This window comes from Mustela lutreola, chromosome 4, assembly GCF_030435805.1.
Source record: "Mustela lutreola isolate mMusLut2 chromosome 4, mMusLut2.pri, whole genome shotgun sequence".
NCBI lineage: Eukaryota > Metazoa > Chordata > Mammalia > Carnivora > Mustelidae > Mustela > Mustela lutreola.
Window position 1 is genome coordinate 29,781,053 of NC_081293.1, and position 21,283 is coordinate 29,802,335.

Below are 21,283 nucleotides of genomic sequence, written 5' to 3' on the forward strand. Positions count from 1 at the left end.
GGATTCGGGATGGGGGGGGGGGGGGCAGGTCACCCGGTTTCTCGGAAGACACTGCGCGGGGGACAGGGACTCCTGAGGCCACAGGCAGCCCAGGCAAACGCAGCCGCTGGCGCCCTGCCGCAAGGCCTCTCCCGGGGACTCTGATCCTCCCACAGTCCCTCCTGCTGCAGCGCGCCCGTTTCCTCCGGGGGAAACAGCCCCTCCGGACCCCCCGCCGCCCCCTGCACCTGGCCACCCCAGGACTTCCCGGGCCGAGCCCCGTGGACGCCCGCTCCCGGCCGGCCCGGGGCACAGGGCAGAGGCGCGGAGCAGCCGGCCGGGCTGAGCGCCCGCCTTGACCGGGTCCGCCCGGGGGCGGGGCCTGCGGGGCCTCCTCCGCGGGCGGCGGCGGGGTGGGGGGCGCCCGCGGGCCGCAGCGGAATAAAAGGGCCTCAGGGCGCCCCGGGAGGCCCGTCAGCGCTCTCATCCCGGCGTCCGGCCCCTGCCCGACCGTCCTCTGTGCTGCGGCTGGTGAGCCCCCGCCTGGCCCCTGGCCCCGGGTCTGTCTCGCGTTGTCCTGTCTGTCCCACTTCTGTCTCTCTGTGAGGCTGCCAGCCTCTGAAGGTTCCTGAAGGCTGGGGGCTGGGAGAGGTGGGGGTCCCATGGGCAGATGGCCTAGCCTCCTAGTCGCTCACCAACCTGCTTCCAAGGGAAGTGACCAAATTAGGGAGCTTGGCCCAAGGCCCGCCCAGGGTGGCTGGCCCTGGCCTGCCTGGGGTGCCTGCGTGTCTTGTTTGTGAACATGCTGTGGGGAACCATTTCTCTGCCCTCATCGAGGAAGAAGCAAGGGAAGGGGCAAGGTGGGTTCAGATGTCAAACTTGTGACTTGGGGGACAAAGAGGCAGGGTACATAAACCAGAGATGATTATGCTGAGGGGTAGGGAGACAGCAAGTGCAGGTGGGCAGAGGACTTCAACCGCAGTATGTCCCGTGCCTGGCCAGGTAAAGCTCAGAGTCATTTGCTGGCACTGCTTCAGGTCACCATAATTCGTGGTCCCAGGGAGGGACCCCATCCCCCAAAGAGCTAGAGAGAAGGGGCTTCGAGTGATCCCAAGGCTGGTGCACATGAGGGCAGCCCCCCTCCCCCAACCATGTTCTCTCCTGAATATCCTTGGGCATTACAGCCCTTTCCAGGGGGGCCAGGTCAGGCCAGGTGCCAGCGTCCGCTGGGAACACCTGAGCAGGTGCCTGTCTGCATCAAGCTGGAGGGATCCTGGATGTCACTCAGTTGCACTCTGTTGGCACCACCCCCAGTGCCCTTACACTGCGGCTGGGTCATCAATCAGCCTGCAGCAGGGTGGAATCTCATTCATCCCCCTGCCTCCTTTCCTCCTCCTCCTCCTCCTGGATCCAGCGTCCAGGTCTCCCGCGGCTGAGAGCCTGGCTTCTGGAGCCGGGCTGCCTGGCTTTGAATCCTGGCTGGGCAAGTTACTTAGCTTCTCTGGACCTCAGCTTCTCACCTATAAAGTAGAGATAAGTACTCCGTAAATAGTTTCAAATGTATTACAATAATTAATTATTAACTATCCCCCAACCTTCCTTCCCCTACACTATCCCCTTCTTTGCTTGTGAAGAGAATGGCCACTTCTGAGGCTGTTGCCTTCTTGAAGGGAGACTTCTCAGCTGGGTGGTCTTCCCCGTGCTGGGCACTGGAGGAACAGTTTTGGGGAGATGCGGTGGAGGCTGGGTATGGAGACAGCGAGCAAACACTGAGTGCTGGGGCGGTGGGAGGTAGCTGGGAGGGCTTAATGGAGGAGGCAGCATCTAAGCTGGAACACCTGTAGGGATTTACCGATCTGACACAGAGGGAGAGGGTCCTCCAAGTAGAAGGAGCAGTGAGAGCAGAGGCCTGGATGTGGAAGCAGAGGATGGACAGAGGATGTTTGGGGAATGGTGAGAAGGCAAGTTTGGGGTGAGCAGAAGCTACAGAAGGTCCTGCGGTGGCAGGCAGGCTGGGAAGAGGGGTCCTCCCCACATCTGACCCTCGGTTCCTGCTGCCACCTGTTCCCCCTTCTGGGGCCACTCACATGGAAGGGAACTGTACTCACCCAGATCCCAGCATCCTGCTGCAGAAGGCCACCCCAGCTCCAGGCAGGCCTGGGACTATGCTCCTCTAATGAGAGCTCCAGGGTGCTGTGGGACATCAGCCCATTCTGTGGCCCATCAGCGCATGTCACGGGGAGCAGGAGCCCTAGTGCCACCCCATCATTTTATAGGTGTTGCACCTGAGTCTCAGAGAGAGGAAAGCCCCTGACTCAAGCCACATAAGGACTTGGTGCCAGAGCAAGGAGCATCCTGATTCCTGGGGGATGGGGCAAGGGTGGGGGGTGGGGGTCCTCATTCAGGTCAGACTCAAGGTGACCACTGGGCCCTAGCAGCTGGAGGGCTCTGAACCCAGTCCTTTTTCTCTTGTCATCTGGGGAAGGTCCTTACCCAGAGCGACTTCATTTGGGCTCAGTCCCTAGCTGTCCACCTCATCCTTAGTGGGGCAACATCCCAAGCAGCCAAGCACAAGCCGCTCATGGTGACAGCCCGTCAGGAGCCCCCGCCGGCTCCAGAGCAGAGAGTCACATAAAGAAAACAGTGTTTAAGTCTGGAAAGGAAGTGCAGGAGGGATCACGGTGGGAAGAGACTTAACCACAGCACCCGGCCCCAGGGAGGGGAACCCGGAGAACCTGGGCTCAGAGGGAAAAGAGGCAAATCTGGAGGATGTCACAAAGAAGGGTCGTGGGGACTTGCTGCTGAGTTCAGATATGGCCTCTCTTCCTTCTTTATCTGAGACGGGCTGGGACCACCCCAGCCCAGGGCTCCCCAAGGGCCGTTCCTGCTGCTGTGTGATAGTTACTCGTCCAGGACAGCTGCTCTTGTCAGCATCCAGCGTGCATCCGTTCGTCTAAGCTTCACGAGAATCCTATGAGGTCCTTGCTATTTGGTATCCCTGTTTCACGGAGGCAAAACTGGGGCATTGTGCTATGAAATCACCTGCCCAAGACTGCCCAGAAGTGGAATGAGAACCCAGACAGCCTGACTCCCAGTCTCTCCCATTAAGCATGGTGCAGTGCCACCTTGCAGCCATGCAACCATGGATATTTACTAGGACCACCTACGTACCGGCCTGGCACTCTTCTGAGCACTGGGGGCATGACACAGAGACGCTGTCCCTGTGGAGCATAAGTCCTGAGCCTATCTAGTGTACTTCTAGGAGCCCCCTCCGGCCAGCTCTGGGCTCACCAAAGCCAGAGGATTGGTGGCCGGAGGGGTTGGGGGCTGTGTGCAGGAAGGAATAGGACTGAGGCCCAGCCAACATAGCAGTCCAGCCAACATAGCAGTCTGTGGGAAAGGGAGCAGCAGGGGGCCCTGGGAGGCTCCCCCTACCGAGACTGACCAGCTACACAGGACCCTCGGGACAGCAGTGGCCATGCAAGAGCGGGTGTCCCCAGAATGAGCTCTCTTGTGACTCCAGTGCAGAATAGGGAGTCAAGGACACAATGTCCTCCATCATGTCCTAGACTGGCATCAACTCCTCACCGGCTGCAGAGCCTGGCAGGGGAAGACATCGAGCATTGGTGACTGCAGACCCTCTGGCAGCCCTCATCAGCCATGACCTCTCCCCCATGCCCCCCATCTCCTCCCCCTGCCCCCATGCCCAAGACCAAGGCTGCTCATGTGTGAGGGGGAGAAGACCCGCCCTTAACCTCACCCCTCTAAGGACCCAGAGAGCAGCTGATTATAGGCTTCTGGAAACAGGAGCCTTCTCTCTGGCGTGTACTCACTGCCTACAATTTTTCTACGGCCCCTCACCTCCTATAGGATGAAGAGCAGACCATCCACAGGTGCACAAGGCCCCCAATTGTCTGGCCCCAGCCCATGCCTCCACCTTCACCCACCCCCCTACATACAGGACTATGTCAAGGTCAGCTATTTATTGAGAGCTATGTGGTAGGCTTGTACTAAGCACTTTAAATACAGTGTTTTATTTAACACTAACAACACTGAGACAAGGATTATTATTCCCACTTTATAGACGAGGAAATCAAGACTCAGTAAGGCCAACTTAAACTTCCTCAAGGTCACGTGAACACTGAATAGTGGGTTTCAACCCAGTTTACCAGCCTCCAAACCCAGACTCCATCGATACCACCGTAGACACGTGCCCATGGCACACACACCCTTGGAGGGGTCCTGCCATCTTTTGACCCTGCCTGCAGAAGAAGCCGAGCTCAGGGGTGGAGGTGGTGATCACCGTCACGTTTGCTCCTTCCCCAGGTGCCTTGGCCCCAGCTGCCCTCGAAGTCACCAGGATGTGGTCCCTACCGGCCGCGCTCTCCCTGCTCCTGCTGCTGCTGCTGCAGGCCCCCCCTTGCTGGCTGCAGGCGCTGAGCCCCGCGAAGCTGCGGCTGGTGGGCCCAGGGAGCAGGCCAGAGAGGGGCCGCCTGGAGGTGCTCCACCAGGGCCAGTGGGGTACCGTGTGTGATGATGACTTTGCTCTCCAGGAGGCCACCGTGGCCTGCCGCCAACTGGGCTTTGAAACAGCCCTGACCTGGGCCCACAGTGCCAACTATGGTCAAGGGGAGGGTGAGTGCCCGGTGCTACCCAGCAGGATGACGAGGAGATGATGGTCGGTTGTGCTCCGAGGCTGGGCTCACTGAGGCTTCCGCACACTCCTGCCCACACTTTAATACCCAGCTCCGGTGGCCTCCCCTGGGAGGCATTCCCTGAGCACCCCAGCTGCCATTGCCCCTGCTCTGACCTTCCCACAGTGAGGCCACCACCCTTCCCACCCTCCCACCTCCCCGCTGCCACCCTAGTCCACTCTTACAGAGTGCCTGGCACAAGGGAGGTGCTCAGCAAATGTCGCTGAGTGGATGAATGGACGGAGGGATAGGTGGACAGGTAGATCTGATTGCTAGACCTACCTGGCATTTTCCAAAAACAGATGCTACCTCCTCTTGGCAGTGGGTAGGGTTATAGATACCAAGATCCCAGGAGAACCGACTCCCCTCCCCCACCCCTACTTTCTACACAGGCTCTGGAAGAAGACAGTTGATACCTGTGGGGTCCTAGGAAGGAGGCACAGTCCACAAGTGCCTCTCTGTCCCTAAGCACCCCCCTTCCCCTGCTCTCAGGACCCATCTGGCTGGACAATGTACGCTGTATGGGCACAGAGAGCTCCCTGGACCAGTGCAGGTCCAATGGCTGGGGTGTCAACGACTGTAGCCACTCAGAGGACGTCGGGGTGGTGTGCCACCCCCAGCGCCACCGCGGCTATCTTTCTGAGAGCGTCTCCAATGTCCTTGGGCCCCAGGTAAGGAAGCCGTTCAGGCCTTGGCCCGAGCTAAGGGTTGAGTCATGGGACATAGAGCCTCCTGGGTGATGAACCTGGAGGAAGAAGGAAGAGAAAGGGAGCAGCAGACTGGGCTGAGAAATGTCCCCGGGGACCCCACCTCCTGTTGGTGGCCCGGAGCAGGTGCATGGACAGAGGCCCCGTCTGTAGCAGGCCAGGCTGGGGAACCGGGGGGTCTAGGCTGGGGTTGCTGGGGATTGCTGAAGCTGCTCCCCATAAGGGAGGCAGGAGGGGGTGCGGGGCTGCCTTACCCACAAGGCCGGCCACAATTGCTGCCTCTTCCCAGCACAAACAACCCCGAACTAAAAACAGCCCAAGCCAAACAACAGAAGCGGGCAGGGCAGGTCCTGGCCCTTACCCTCCACTGCTGGGCAGCCCTAGCCTAAGGACAGCTGAACCTGGCCCACAGATGCAGCAGACCAGGGTGCGGTCGGTGGTCTTCATGGTCTAAGTCACCCCAGACCTGGGGTCCTCTGGGCCAAGGATCCTGCTGGTAGTCTCAAGCAGCGGGTCTGTGTCCATCTTCCGCTCTCCCCAGGTGGCACAGAGAAGGTCCCTCTGCGTCCCGCGGAAGTCTCCCAAACTCCAAAGGCCCCGAGCCTGATCCCAAGGAGGGCACAGTCCTCTCTTGAGTTGAGGGGAGGAGTGCAGACAGATCAAGGTTCTGCCTCGTGCTCACTGTGTGGCCTTGGCAAATACTCGTATCTGGGCCTCTGTTTTCTGACCTGTCCAGGGAGGGCCAGGGTTGGGGGGTGATCTTTAAGTGTTCTGAGCCCTCGCCTGCCCATATGAAGGTCTGCAGCGGGCTCAGCAGGGGCAGGAGGCCTGGGGCCCTTGGTAACCTTATGAACCCTGCAGGACCAGCGGCTGGAGGAGGTGCGACTCAAACCCATCCTTGCCAGTGCCAAGCGGCACAGCCTGGTGACCGAGGGGGCGGTGGAGGTGAAGTACGAGGGCCATTGGCGGCAGGTGTGTGACCGGGACTGGACCGAGAGCAACAGCAAGGTGGTGTGTGGCATGCTGGGCTTCCCCAGCGAGGCACCTGTCAAAAGCCACTACTACAGGTAAGGAGAACCAGTGGGCAGAGGGGCGTGGGGGGCGTGGGGTTGTGGAGAGGTGGCCGAGTGTGTGCATGCCTGTGCAAGCTATACACACGTGTTCCTGTGTGTGTGCGTGTGTATGCATGCGCCTTTGTAAGGCAACGGCCTTACAGAGTCCAGGGAGATGTGCAGGGCGGTGTCTGCTGCAGGACACTCCCTGGGTGTGTGATGGGGAGGGAAACAGGCCCCATGGACTTTCCGAGTTGCGGGGCTCTCAGAATAATGAGGACTGAGGACGAACTTGGAGACCCTGGTATAAATACCTAGAAAGGGTCAGAAAAGAAAAACAGCCCTTGCTAGTCATATGGAGAAGCTGAAAACAACTGAATGCAAACCCGCGTGCCTAGTTAAAGAAGTGGACTTGACTGAAGATGCTTCTGGCCGGACCCACCAGGACAGACCACCTGAGCCCCGGGTCTCAGCTCTGCCAGTAACACGCCATGGCCGTCGGTAGGGCCTCCGGGCCTCGATCAGCCAGTCGGCAGGGAATGTCCTCTGCTCTGATCTGAGCCAGGCTTTGACTGCTGCGCATGTGAGCAAGGCGGGGGCAGGGGGGGGGCGGGGCAGCACTTGGGAGACAAGACATAAAAACACTCTGTCCAAAACGTGACTGAACTGTCGCAAGATTGCATCAGCCTCTAAACGACACCAGCTCTGTGCCAGTGAAAACTCTCTGTGTTTCTCATCAAGGGAGACACCCCCCCACACTTTGTCTGTGTGGCCTCCCCTTGCTTACCCCCAGTCAGTCGAGCGGCTCTTAGATGGGTCTGCTCCCTGGGACCAGCCACGTGGCTCCATCCCTGGGGACGACTGGGATGTGGGCCCCTGACTCCCCACTGCCTGGTAATTGCACCTCTGGGCCCGGCTGGCTCACCCACCACCCCCGAGGAGGGCAGCCCTGATTATAGCCTCTGGGTGGGCAGCCCCTACCAGAAAGCCTTCAACTTGCTCCTGCCCCCAGAGGACCTTTACGCTGGGTGGCGTTTCTCGGGACACTCCCTGTAGGCTCCCGTCCATCTGCATGGGGAGAGGGCGAGCTGGGGGGCTGCCCACTCAGGGGCAGTCCAGTGCCGAAGAGACCCCAGTTTGCAACTAGTTGAGGAGGTACCTTGCTGGGCCCTGCTGTTCTCTCTGGGACATGGAGATCACCGGCGTCTGTGACAAGACCACACTAAGAGGGCTGCTGTGCGGCTTGGCATTAAAATAATGCGGGCGAGTTTCCAGACGGAATCCCCGTGCAAACTCAAGGACAGCCATGAGAAGCCAGGGCACACTGGGTATTCAGCACTCCCTCCATCCCCCCGACTTGTTTTCTCCCACCTAGGAGAGTCTGGAATTTGAAGATGGAGGACCCCAAATCTAGGTGAGGAGCCGCATCCCGAGGGGAGGGTGCCGAGGGGTATGGCACGAAGGGGCAGGGCACATCCCTTTCTTCCCCGGTGCCTCAGCCTCCCTGATCCCCGAGCTCCCTCAACCCCTCCCCACCTTCAGGCTCCCTTGTCTTCCAGGTTGAAGAACCTGACACAGAAGAATTCCTTCTGGATCCACCGGGTCAACTGCCTGGGGACAGAGTCCCACCTGGCCAACTGCCAGGTGCAGGTGGCCCCAGCTCAGGGCAGGCTGCAGCCGGCCTGCCTGGGCGGCATGCACGCTGTGGTCAGCTGCGTGGCGGGGCACAAGAAGTCCCGGGCAGAGGTGGGTCCCACTGCGTGGCAGCAGGAGTGGGTGAGCGGGACAGGCAGGGAGGGACACTCCGGGACAGGCCGGAGTGGAAGGACCAATCGCCCCCATCGAGGAGGACTTGGTGCAGACTGGGAGGAGGAGAGCGAAGCCTAGCATGGTAAAAATGTGGGATTTATTTAAAAGGAACCGTTTATAACCCGCCCATAAATGGAAAGCTGACATCACGGGCCAGGAATAGCAGGTAACCATAAAGACAGTAATTACATCGTAGCTCCAGGGTTGAGGCCAAAGCTAGTGAACCTGAGCCTGGCCCTCTGTTAGAAAAAGCAACAAGCAAGTGCTGGTGAGGTGTTATGGACATGGCCTCCTGGCAGTGGGATAGCGTTCTCCGTGAAACGGAAGGACTGGCGAAGGTTTCACACGGAAGTCACTGCCCCACCGTGTGAGTCAGCTTCATTCATACCACGTCCCTGTGCGGCTTGAAATCATCTCACGGATCCCGCTGGGAACACTGATCTAGTTTAACCCCAAGGATAAGGAAGGAGCCAGGGCCAGACGACAGGAAGGGGACCCCCCCCCCGGAAGAGAGCAGGTAGAGGGTTGTGAAGGCCAGTAACCCCAGCTCCCAAGGCTCCCTTGTTACCACTGTGGCCCCTGCGGTGGCTCTTTGTCATGAGGGAAGGGCGCTTATGAAGAACGGCTTACTGGTGGATTCGAGGCAGTAGCTCTGAACCACCAGAGGTGGGACTGGAACCCTGATCATCAGCTTACCTGCAGGAAGGGGCCTAGCCCAGGCTCCCCACAGCAGCTCCGCTGTGCCCAGTGCTGCCTCCTCTGCCTGACCTGAAGCTGGTTTTCTCCCAGCAGGAGCTGAAGGTGCGCCTCCGCTCGGGGGCCCAGATGGGAGAGGGCCGTGTCGAGGTGCTCATGAACCACCAGTGGGGGACGGTCTGTGACCACGGATGGAACCTCATCTCCGCCAGCATCGTGTGCCGTCAGCTTGGCTTTGGCTCAGCTCGGGAGGCCCTCTTTGGGGCCCAACTGGGGCAGGGTAAGCAAGGAGGCCTGGGGTGGGGGGTAGGAGGCTGTGGATGGGCCACTGTTCCGTCCCTTGGTGGCCCTGGTGCTGAGGCCCAGGACAGAAAGTTCTCCCCGACGATGGGGGGGAAGTCAAAGGGGGTAGGGTTCTAGAGGCGGAGCTTTACCTGGCACCTCCCCATCTCCCCGCTAGGCTTGGGACCCATCCACCTGCGCGAGGTACGCTGCAAGGGTTCTGAGCGGACCCTCAGTGAATGCCCCTCACTGGAGGGGCCCCAGAATGGCTGTAAGCATGAGAATGATGCTGCCGTCAGGTGCAACATCCCTGACATGGGCTTCAAGAATCAGGTGAGCTCAGCTTCCGGCATAGCCTCCATTGGGGGGGGGGCTGGAAGGCATGGAGAGCACCCCAGGACACCACATGGAGCCCATGGAGAGGGGGTTCTCAGAGCTAGTCTGGAAAGCCTCTCCTCTAAGCCTCCCCTTACTGGCCCATGTGTCCTCAAGGCCAGGGTCTGGCCTTCAGAGATGTCCATGGCAATGGGGGCCCTTCATGCAGATGCGCGTTTCCACGACAGGTGCCCTGTGAGGAAGGGGGCTAGGGCAGAGGACCCCAGTGCTGTCGGTGCTGGGGAGTGTCACTGCGAGGCTGCACGGAATTGCCAGAGTTCAGGTGTCATGTGTCATGCGGACAGTGGACAAGTCACTACTGTCTCTGAGCGTGGATCTGTCTTCTGTCAGTTGGGGTTAATTGTCTCCTGGGGTTATTATGAATGCAATAAGAGATACGAAATCCTTTTGCACCTGGCAAGTCATCGCGAATGGTAGGGGCAGGCACCTTGAGTCCGACTGCTCTAGAGGTCAGGACAGCAGGGACTCTCTAGCTAAGTATCTCAAGTGACAGAGAGAGAGATAAAGCCAGAGAAGGGGAGAGCCAGCCGGGACCCGGCTCCAGGCTTGTAGTCCTGAGCCCTCTGCCCGAAGGCCACTGTGCTCCTCACACCCCTCTGACCGCTGCAGGTGCGCCTGGCCGGCGGGCGCAACCCCCAGGAGGGTGTGGTGGAAGTGCAGGTGGAGGTGAACGGAGTCCGGCGCTGGGGGGCCGTGTGCAGTGACCACTGGGGGCTCACCGAAGCCATGGTGGCCTGCCGACAGCTCGGCCTGGGTTTTGCCAACCACGCGATCAAGGTAGGTCTCTGTCTTGCTTCCAAACTTCCTCTGTTAAAAGTGCGAACAACTCATTCATGCATTCATTGATTAGTTACTGAGTGAAACTGGGGGCCGATGCCATGCTGGGGGCTGGGGACAGTGTGGTGAACAAGACACAGCTCCTGTCTCAGGAACAGTCAGCGAAGTGGGGAAGGCGGTCATTAACAAAACATTCATGGGACGCCTGGGTGGCTCAGCTGGTTAAGCGGCTGCCTTTGGCTCAGGTCATGATCCCAGCGTCCTGGGAATGAGTCCCACATCGGGCTCCTTGCTCAGCAGGGAGCCTGCTTCTCCCTCTGCCTCTGCCTGCCACTCTGTCTGCTTGTGCTCACTCTTGCTCCTCTCTCTCTCTCTGACAAATAAATAAATAAAATCTTTTAAAAAAATTAAAAAAAATAAAAACAAAAAAAACATTCATGCAACAGGCCCATACTTCTGTCTCTAGGGAAGAGGACTTGAGGCTCAGCAGACCAGGTGGGGAGGGGATAAATAGCCCACGCGGGGAAAGCTTGACCCCACTGGGAAGATCAGGGACTGGGGCCGGAGCGGGGCTGTCAAGGGTGTGATGTGGGAGGGAGGGAGGAAGAGGCTGGCAAACGTTCAAAGTCCGCAATGCAGATGTCTCAAACATTTCTTCTGTGCTGTTCGGCACACTGCTGGAGCAGCAAGAACGCTGACACTCACTGCAGCAGCCCCGCTGAGAGACGATGCTGGCGTGGCCCAGACTAGTGGCAGTCCTGGGGGAGTTGCGGGTAGATTCGAGAGGGATCCGGGAAAGAAAACCACAAGGCCGTGGAGTGGCTGGGTTGGCACAACGTCCTCTGCTGGGCCCACACTGTTGGTTGGGGGAATGCGGGCACCCTGCCCCTACTAGGAAATGGGACTTGTTCATGAGCACTGCCACCCCCCACCACCCAGCTGTGGGAAGCAAAGCTGAGTGGACAGCAAGGGAACGGGACTGTCCTCTTCAACAGCTGAGGGCTGCCATGTGGGTGAGGGTGGGGCAAGACCAGTGGCGGGAGAATCTCCCTGCCTAGATCCATGGGAGAAACTTCTGCTGCCGGAGGGGTGCAAAGCAGCGGGAACTATCGCCACGCTGGAGACTTTCAAGCTGGGGCCGGGCACAACCAGATGGTGGTGGTCCAACGGGATTCCAGCATCAGACGGGCGTCGGAGGGGATGACTCCAAAGCATCCCTCCCCCCTGACCGGGCGCTGCCGGCTCTTTTCTCAGGACACCTGGTACTGGCAGGGGACGCCTGGGGCCACCAACGTGGTGATGAGCGGCGTGCGCTGCTCGGGCACAGAGCTGGCCCTGCAGCAGTGTCAGAGACATGGGCCGGTGCTCTGCTCCCACGGCTCAGGGAGCTCCTCGGCCGGGGTCTCCTGCACAGAGAGTAAGTAGCACCCACGGCGCCGTCGCTCCCCGCCACCCCAGCCTGGCCAGCCCACACCGCCCGTCCTCGGGGAGGGCCTGGAAGGGTCAGGGGTGGAAGGAGGGCTGGACTTGGAGCAACGGCCCTGCCCTTTACCAGCTGTGGGTGCCCAAGTCACCCATCCCCTGGGGACACAGTCCTGCCCTGCCCGGCTCACAGGGTTATGGTGAGGATTAAAGCAGAGGATAGGGGAACACACGAGGACGCACAGTCATGTTTTTCACTTTCTGTGTTGTGAACGAAAGTTGAAAGAAAAAAAGAAACAGGTGAGAAAACAAGAGAATGAGTTAGACTTAGTAAGGGCAGTCTTTTCTGCTGGGAATTCTATACACACGCAGTAGGCCACAACCACGTGTCCTCGTCCTGAGCTGTGGGTCCCCCAGCAGGCTACAGGACAAGATGGTTCCGAGGCAGGGGTCCACCCCACGCATCCGGGTGCTCGGGGCAGCCGCATCGGTCTGACACCTGTTGACCAGGTCGAAGCTGAGATACTGTATCTGGTCCCGAGGCTGCGGCTGGCACCGCACCAAGCGGCCACTTGACCTTCTCCCCAGCCAGGCTTGCACGCCAAGACGTCCTTGACCTTTGTCAGCGAGCCTGAGCGCTCTTCTCCGTCCCGCACACCTTAGAAAATACCGGGTCCTCACGACACACCCTCACAGCAGGGAGCTGTGGCACCAGCCTGTGCCTTCCCAGCGCACTCCCCAGCCTGGGACCCCTGTACCCCTCCCTCAGAGCAGCAGCTCTCAGCCTGAAGGCTTCTGACATTTTGCCATGGGCGAGCACGGACAGGCAACCTGCCCACTGTGTGACCATCCCTATTTCTCCTCTGTGATCTTTCTCATTCCTTTTCTTCTTTGCCCTCTCTCCTTCTCCATCTCTCTGGAAGCTCTTCTCCTTCTTTCCCTCAGGAACTCAAGGGTTTGCCGTGAGCAGAGCCTAGGAATAAGCGCAGGACCTTCGGGAACATTCGGTGATGGTCCAAGCCCCCTCTGGCCGCCCAGCCCAGCCCCCGCTACCACCCACAGTGCCCGCCTGCCGAAACTAACCAGAGTCCCATCTCACTGTCCTCAGCACATAGACTCTCACCCAGCTGATGCCTCTCCCCAGATCTGAACTGTCATCCCGCTCTTGCAAGGCAAAGTCCTGAGAACGGGCAACTTTTCTCCCCTGATGCTACCTGGTAACAGCAGCAGAGCTCCACTGGCATGGGGGCAAGGACACATGGGGCTCCAAGGTGGGTGAGAGCCCCAGTGGCAGGAAGGGAACAGGCATTTCCGGCACGATGGACGCTTATGCACAGAGAAGCACTGGGAATGTCATCAGGGAAGAATGCACAGGACAGGCCAGTGCGAGTACCCAGGAGAGCAGTCAGGTTAGAACAGGGACCCTGCGGGAGACACGGGCCTGAAACTGCAGCAGGGTGGACCGAATGGCAGAGCCCAGGAGCAGGCTCAGAGATGATCTCTTCCGGCTCTTCCTGCCTGCCCTCTCCCCTCCGCGCCCCTCCCTTGAAGGAACTGAGACCCAGAGAGAGTGACTGAGCTGAGGAAGCCAAGCTGGGCAGCAGGGCTCAGGAGGGGCTGTGTGAGTTAGACCACAAAGAGGCACTTGGAAGCTGAGGAGCATTTTACAAAGGAAATACCAGCTTACATCGAGGGCATGCTTACCCGACAGTGACCTGAGCATGTTACGGGTACTGGCGCTACTGGCATTATTACGATCCCCACCATAGGGATGAGGAAATTGAGGAAATTGAGAGCCAGAAGCTTAAGCAAGTCACAGAGCTAGTGAAAGGTGTGGCCAGAAACAAAGCAAGACTTGAACGCTGGCAGCCAACTCCAAAGCCGTCATGCCTAACCAGGGCCCGGGAGTGCTTGAACCCACCTTCCCTGACTCCTGTCCTGGGGAGAGCCCTGCCTGCGCTGCTGGTAGGTCCCCCAGAGAGCCCCTCTGCCCAAGAGCAACACGGCTGCCTCCCTTCCTTTCCCCTGTGGCCGCAGGCGCTCCAGACCTGGTGATGAACGCCCAGCTCGTGCAGGAGACCGCCTACCTGGAGGACCGGCACCTCAGCCAGCTGTACTGCGCGCACGAAGAGAACTGCCTCTCCCAGTCTGCCGACCACATGGACTGGCCCTATGGCTACCGGCGCCTCCTGCGCTTCTCCTCCCAGATCTACAACCTAGGCCGGGCCGACTTCCGTCCCAAGACAGGACGCCACAACTGGATTTGGCACCAGTGCCACAGGTCAGTGCTCACCCACGCCATGGCTCTCGAGGGACAAACAGCCAAGTCCAAGAATCAAACCAGTGTGGTCTTCCCCTGACTCTGGGCGCTCTCCTGGGAGGGCTGCGCACTCTGAGAGCCTTCCTTCCTCGACGCCTCACTGGCTTTGCCTCCAGGAGCCAGTAGGGAACTGCGGGGGCACTGGCCATCCCTGCCCTGGATGTGCAGCCCTTAACGGTGCTCATGGGGTGCACTCCCCCAGCAGCGGCACTCATTGTCAGCAGAGCTGGTCTTTGTTAGAATGATATGGACAATTAATTTCTCTGTGGTGGAGCTTAGGCCTTGTCTTTAAAAGCCACATAAAGTGAAAACTCCTAGAAACCTGGAAACCCAAAATAGACATCCCAGCCAGGATGCTGGCTCTGCAGAAAAAGCTTGCTGGCTTCTGCAGCAGTAGAGCAAGGCCACCCAGAGAAAAGTGGGAACGCAGGGACTGAAAGGAGACAATGGGTTCTCTTTCGTATCAGGAGCCTCCAGCCCAGACAAGAGAGACAAGGCCTGTGACAAAGGCAGAATGGGAAAGTGGTGGTTTCTGCCTTCAGGATGCAGCATGGGTGGGGAAAGCGGAGTGGAGCGGGCAGCAGCGTTGGGACTTGGCCTTGCTGAGATAACAAGCACCTTCCCCTGTAGCAGGAACAGAGTTGTCATCAGGCCTGGATTGGAAACAATGGTAGCAATTTGGTCGCAGGCTCCCAGGGAGCAGAGTAAGCACCCCTCCTTGGCAGATCGGCCCGAGGCTCGTTCCTGGAGGTGCCCCTCCCTCCTGGAGGCTCGCAGGGCTGTGCTCTCCCCTCCTTCCCTGGGTCCACACCGGGTGAGGGCAGCTGTGCCTGGCTGCCGGGCAGGGGGGTGCCAGAAGGTAGACCATGGTCCCAGGGATCCTGGCTTGGTGAGGGAGAAGGGCGCTGCCCTGACCATATCGTTCCTCTCTGGATAGTGACGGGGCCCAGCGCCTCGGTCTGGCCTGCCGACTGCTCCAGGCTGACAGCGCTTCCCTTCCCGCAGGCACTACCACAGCATCGAGGTCTTCACACACTATGACCTCCTCACTCTCAACGGCTCCAAGGTGGCTGAGGGGCACAAAGCCAGTTTCTGCCTGGAGGACACACACTGCCCCCCAGGTAGGCGGATCCCCGGCCGCACAGCCTCCTGGTGTTCTCTTCCTCAGCCCTGTCCCAGTGAGGCTCCTTTACGCCCTCAGCCAAGACCCCCTCAGGCACCTGGAGACTCTGCTCTGGCAACAGTCAGCACTCAAGGCACTCCAGAAAGATCGGTGTCTTACCTCCTGACATCTTAGGTGGAAGGTCCCTGCTGCTGCTGCATTCCCAGCATGCTTTGTACCACCTGTAAAGGCTTTATACTCTTGGTTTTGGAGAAGAGTTGCAGGCCTGTTTCACTTTGGCTAAGTTCTCTGAGGACACGGGTTGTCTAATTCCTGTTTGCAGTCCCACAGTTTCTAGCCTTTCAGAATGGCGTGGCAAATGCTCGCTTTTCAGAGGGTCAGAAGGATGTAGGGCTGGAACCTTCCACCCATAATTCCTAGCCAACAGGAGTTCCACTAGAGCATCCAGAGAAATCCTATCACATATGGGGTTTGCTACTGTGCTGGATTCATGGTTAGTAGGAATTCAGGCTCTGATTCCCAGGCAGGTTATCTAACAGAACCGCAGGTCCCTTGTCTGATTCCACCGAGGGAGATGACCAGTGTGAGGATTCCGTGTGTAGGGCCTGGCTTACAGGGTCCTGAGCCCCTCCCCCATGCTTCAGTAACCATTGGTGCCCTTCCATACAGGACTGCAGAAACGCTATGCGTGTGCCAACTTTGGGGAGCAGGGAGTGACTGTCGGCTGCTGGGACACCTACCGGCATGACATCGATTGCCAGTGGGTGGACATCACAGATGTGGCCCCTGGGAATTACATCTTCCAGGTAAGGGGGCTTGGGGATCCCCCAGAGGAACTCCATTTCCTGCAGATATTCCAAGTCTCCCTGCAGTCTCATGAGGGAAGAGTTTCACAAATAGGGTCTCCAACAGGATCCCGAGGACCTGGGTTTGAGTCTTGAGTCAGTGGACAACGTAGCATAGGAACGTTAATGCCTGCCCTCTGGGTGCCTGGAAGGACTAGTGAAGCGAAGGGTGTAAACACCCTTTGCGAGACTGCGTGTAATGTAAATGATGATCACAGCCACTATCGTCACCTGTTTTCACTTGTCCCCTTGTCTCTCTGCAGGTGGTTGTGAACCCCCAGTTCGAGGTGGCGGAGTCTGATTTCTCGAACAACATGATGCGGTGCCACTGCAAGTATGATGGGCACCGGGTGTGGCTGCACAACTGCCACACAGGTAACCACGAGCCCTCGTAGGGCCAGCCACCTATGGGCTCGGGAAGCTGGGAGCCCCTGCCCGCACCCTCCATGGGGCTGGAAGGTTGATGTGGAAGGTTAGGGGTAGGACAGAGATGAACATCCCTTGACATCTTCATAGGTCCCTTTCTAGACCCAACTGGTGACACCAGCAGCCTCACCCAGTCACAACTGACTTCTACACCCGTCTTTGTCCTTAAGGCTGTTTGGATTATAAACTCAGTCTCCCATCTGTCCTGGAGTCTTTTCTGTTACTTCAAGCCAAGTCTGGATTTCTCTTCCCCAGTCCCGTATTGTTCGCCCTCCCTTTCATATGGTCTTTCTTAGTCGTGCCCGTCCTAACTTGACTGCCTCACAGGCAGAAGGGGAGGTCCGCCAGCTCTGTGTTGCTGTCTCCAGCTGGGATCACGGAGCACAAGAAGGTGGCCACAGAGAACAGGGCTCAGGACGCTTACAGGATTGGTCGTATTGGACAATGGAAGAAGCAGATTCAGTAAGGGACAGAGTACGGAAATGGTTGCCCTACTTGTCTGTAGAGGAAGGTAGCAGTCCCTCCTCTGGCTTCAAGTTACGAAATGCCTGAACTTGCTATGGGGTGTGTGTTCGTACCCACACTTAGCACATAGGGCAGGACGGGACTGGTTTATTCAGTCAACAAACACCGAAGACCTACTTTTGTGTTGAATACTGTGCCAGGCACTAGGAAAATAGGAGTAAAATGTGGAGCTCAGTGTCAAACAGGGTAAGCAGGCATGCCAAAGGATAACCCCAATACTCCTGATTATTCCAAACCCGTAAGAACTAATGCTGAGCAGGCACAGTGAGAAAGCAACAACTTGAGAACTAGCAAGGTCTCCCGGAGGAAACGATGCTTGAACTGGGTTTCAAAGGAGAGGCCCAAGTCCAGGAAGAAGGGAAGACTAGAGAACGAGCACAGGATTTGGCCCCCGAAGGCTTCATTGGGTTCCAAATCCAAGTCCACCACCTTCTAGCTGTAAGATTGAGGAATATCTCAACCTCAAAGAAGTTTTCTTTTTTAAAATGGCGGAACTGTGTACTTCAAACCCACTGAAGTGCTTTGCAAGGCGGGGTTATGATAGGTCTTGCTAAGAGAATGACTCTCCTGTGGATCTGGGAACCACTGACCAATTTTAGTCAAAGGGGGTGCAAAAAGATCAGATTTATGTTTTCAGAAAGGTCACTATAGCAATGGATGCAACACCGTAAGAGGAGAAAGAGGAAATAGTCCAAAGATTCAAAATTGTGTAACTGAGTAGGTTTTGCTGCCCCAAACTGAGACAAGAACATCAGAGTTACCAGGGACTGGAACCTAAGGCTGCACAGTGGAGAGAGCCTCCCAGATGCTAGTGGTGGGCTGCAAGGGATCCAGGGCGGCGAGGGAGGAAAGAAAAACAGTGCACTTTTGAGTACCGTAGGGGTCCTTGCACAAAACAGAGGACATACCAGGTGAGAATGCAGTTACTTAATGAAAGGACTGGTGTGAAGAGATGTGAAGAGGACTAAGGAAATGAGGGTTGTGGAGGCATCTGAGGATAAGCCAGAGTGGGAAATCGTTCATGCCTTTCAGCTTGAAGGGGCATAGGGTGTCCTAGAGGCAGGTTAAAGTTCAAGCTTGGAGGGAGAACCTGACCCTAGCAGGAGGCAAGGGAGGCCACCACCACAGGAACAGGGAAGAAATACACCAATGTCTCCCTCCTTCTATCCACTAATCTTCTGCTGTTGCTTCTCATTGACCTAAATCAACCAGAAACAGAGGCTGAGGAAGCCAGAGGGAAGCTATCTAGAGCACAGAGAAAACAAGTAAGGGTAGAGAGTGAATCTGGGATGGTGGGTAGGCAGAGTATCAATAGCCTGTTCTTCCTGACGTGCTTGAAGCTACACAGCAGGGTCTGTTTCTACAAAATGTTTATGCCTATGACTGACCTGATGTAAAGGGTGAGTGGGGCAGAATGTAACTTGTGTGTGTGTATGTGTGTGTGTGTAAGAGAGAGAGAGAGAGAGAGAGAAATTGTCAGGAGGGGCTAAGAGCATGGGAAGGCTGGCTTCTTACCCGTTCTCCTTTGGTTCACAGGGGATTCCTACCGAGCTAATTCAGAGCTCTCCCTGGAGCAGGAGCGTCTCAGGAACAACTTCATCTGAAGCCATGACTGCACACTTCCGGCTGCTGCCCACACACCAGATACCTCAGCTTATTGGAGCCATGCCCTTCACAGAGCCCTAACTCAGAGGGAAAGGGGTCAGTGCCAAGGGGCACCAAGAACCACTCAGGAAGCCTTTTGATGGCAAGGCCATCAAACCAAAATGGTACTGTTCCCTCAGGAGGACTCTGGGCCTGTCCCCTAAAGGGTCTTTGGTCTATGGTCTATGGCCTCCAGGCTTTGTTGAGCTGAGCTCGTCTTCCACAAGGAGACCCAGTCCTTACTGGATCTTGCCCCAGAGTTCCTGATTCAGGAGCAATTAGAGATGGACTATGGCTCAGTCCCCCATTTGAATGGTGCTTTGCAAATGTCTTGGAGGAGTAGGGGACAAAAGGATAAAGATACATGGAAGATAGGATTAACTCTGCTAAAAGCTCAAAGTCACAACTGGCAGAGATGCTGATGAATCCAGGCCCTCATTTGGTCTGTGCTCCTTTAGAACTCACCTGTTATTCCTAAGAATCCACTCTAGTGCCTTTACCTTTATCCTACCCACATATGGGTGTTTCTATGCTTCTGGAAGCATAGGCCTCAGGCATCCCCTTATCTTCTGATGAGCCAACACCACCCGTTACTGAGTGCTTGAGAAGGGGCAGGATTTGCAGAGCTGGCCAGATGGGGCCTTCCTACAAAAGAGCTAGAGAAGGCCAAGCAGAAAGATTGCTGCGGTGGTATGGACTCCAGCCCTTGCCAGGGCCTTGCCATGGAAAAAAATATATATATGTGCCATGCCCCTGGCAGGCAATCCAGTCTCCCTCAAAATCACTGTACGTCTCAGGACTGGCCTAAATTTCAGGTCTCAACCAAGCTTCTGGAGTGAACTTCGCATGGAATAAATTAGATACACATAAGAAATGATTTTTACAGGTTTGATGCTCTAATCCCAATAAAGGTTGCTCACTATGGACAGCTATAATGACGAGACTGGCTCTTTGCAGTTCCCAGCACACGAAGTCTAACTTCTTCCACTCTTGCTGAGCTGGGGACTAGGATGTGTGGGGGACACACTACTCACAACAGTCCTACTACATTTCTCCGATATTAGCCTATCATCTGCTTCCCAATTCCCTCCCAGGCTCAGCGCTGAAATGTGGGTCAGAAAGGTCAAGGGATGAAAGGGAGGAGGCAAGAAGGAAAAGTCTAAGGACTGTAAACTTTTGTAACGGAGGCTGTAAAACCAAAGTGAGCGGTAGCAGACGGGCAGATTTACAACAGTACTCCCCTCCCCACGCCACGAGCGCCGTCCCCGCCTCAGGGAGTAACAAGGGACACGATCTGCAGTTATCCTCTATGAATACACAGACGTACTTTCTTCCTTCTCTCCTACCTTCTCTCTCCTCCACTCCTTCATCTCCTTCATTAGGCAAAGGGAGCATTATATCTTGGCATGGCAGTTTAGGTAAACAAGGGAAGGACTGATTTCCTGTTGGACCCGGCAAACATCGCCCGAACAGTAACAACATTATACTCGCACATGCGGCTAATGGTCTGTGAAAGAATGTGCAGCCCGTGGGGGAGTGTGTGGCGACTGATGACTACATTCAGGCAGGGAGGTGACCCACCGCTTCTTCCTGGATCCAGTTTCCAAGAGAGCCAGGAAACGCAGGCCAGGCAGCCAGCCACTGGCTCTGGTCTCAGTCTTGCTGCCCACATCACACGTTCGATAGATGCAGCCAGTTCCAATTCTTGGAAAAAGCTATACAAGGGCTGTGCTGTTATACCACCGAGTTGAAAGGGAAGGACATAGGAAGACTGCTGGCGGGCATGACTTGTAACTAGATGAGGAATGTTAACAGAATACCAACCACCAAATTCCAGACAGAACCAAAAATGTCGGAAGATTTTCACTTCAGCATTCTTTAGTCTCACAGAGGCTGAAGGGCTGGGAACCTCAGCTTACTAATTAGAAGCCCAATTTATTTTTATTCCACCAAAACCTTCACTCTACGGGGAGCATATCAGAACTCAAGGGAAATATACCTTTTTACTACAAATTCCAGGTGACACTGGGATTTAGTCATTTTACACGAAGCAACAAAAACACCTTGCAGAATGCATTCACTGTCTTTTGGAACATCTAACAGAGGAGCCAGAGGCAGCTACGGGGTGTCTCTGGTCAGCTCTGCTTGTGAAGGCACGGGTTAGATGGGACCAGCGATCTGGTTCCCTTCTGGACAAGCTCAGTGTAGTCCTTCCTGGGCCAGGGAAGCTCCTCCTACCTCCACCCACTATACATCAATCCCAACGACTGGAAAAATAGAACTAAAAAGCACATTTTATACTAATGGTGGAAGCACCAACACTCCATAGCTTTCAGTATTAGCTAAAAACAAATCCCTTTTCTGGGCCTAATTATAAGGATAAATCTGAAAGTTCGAGGTGGCTGGAAAAAAAGCATATTCTACTAGCCACATAGTACACAGAATCCGAATGAGAACAGTACCTTATGGAGTTATGAGTAATACAAGAAAACTGGGTAATGAACATGTGGCTCTACGTTACCATTAATGAGGCCCTTAAAAGCCAGAATGCTATCAGTAAGGGGGAGCACCTCAAAGACAAGTGAT

At 56.6% G+C, this 21,283-nt stretch overlaps 1 protein-coding gene across 2 annotated transcripts; it reads left to right on the forward strand.

The window, feature by feature from the left end:
• The first annotated feature begins 367 nt into the window (after nucleotides 1-367).
• Nucleotides 368-19,632, forward strand: LOXL4 (lysyl oxidase like 4). 2 transcript variants are annotated; one of them, XM_059169255.1, is made up of 15 exons: nucleotides 368-510; nucleotides 4,306-4,614; nucleotides 5,166-5,344; nucleotides 6,242-6,447; nucleotides 7,808-7,846; nucleotides 7,992-8,178; nucleotides 9,034-9,217; nucleotides 9,398-9,552; nucleotides 10,225-10,392; nucleotides 11,647-11,809; nucleotides 13,852-14,095; nucleotides 15,140-15,255; nucleotides 15,927-16,063; nucleotides 16,366-16,477; nucleotides 18,590-19,632. In XM_059169255.1, exons 2-15 carry the CDS (start codon nucleotides 4,341-4,343, stop codon nucleotides 18,655-18,657), a joined length of 2,232 nt encoding a protein of 743 aa, XP_059025238.1. In that variant the 5' UTR covers nucleotides 368-510; nucleotides 4,306-4,340; the 3' UTR covers nucleotides 18,658-19,632. The 2 variants fall into 2 exon arrangements, with proteins under 2 accessions (XP_059025238.1, XP_059025239.1); XM_059169256.1 differs by lacking the exon at nucleotides 4,306-4,614.
• The last annotated feature ends 1,651 nt before the right edge of the window (nucleotides 19,633-21,283 follow it).

Excerpts from the sequence above, each read along its gene's own strand:
- LOXL4 (XM_059169255.1), top strand. The coding sequence starts at position 4,341 with ATGTGGTCCCTACCGGCCGCGCTCTCCCTGCTCCTGCTGCTGCTGCTG. Across the intron at positions 8,179-9,033 it reads ACAAGAAGTCCCGGGCAGAG|GAGCTGAAGGTGCGCCTCCG; the intron begins GTGGGTCCCACT and ends TTCTCCCAGCAG. Across the intron at positions 11,810-13,851 it reads CGGGGTCTCCTGCACAGAGA|GCGCTCCAGACCTGGTGATG; the intron begins GTAAGTAGCACC and ends CTGTGGCCGCAG.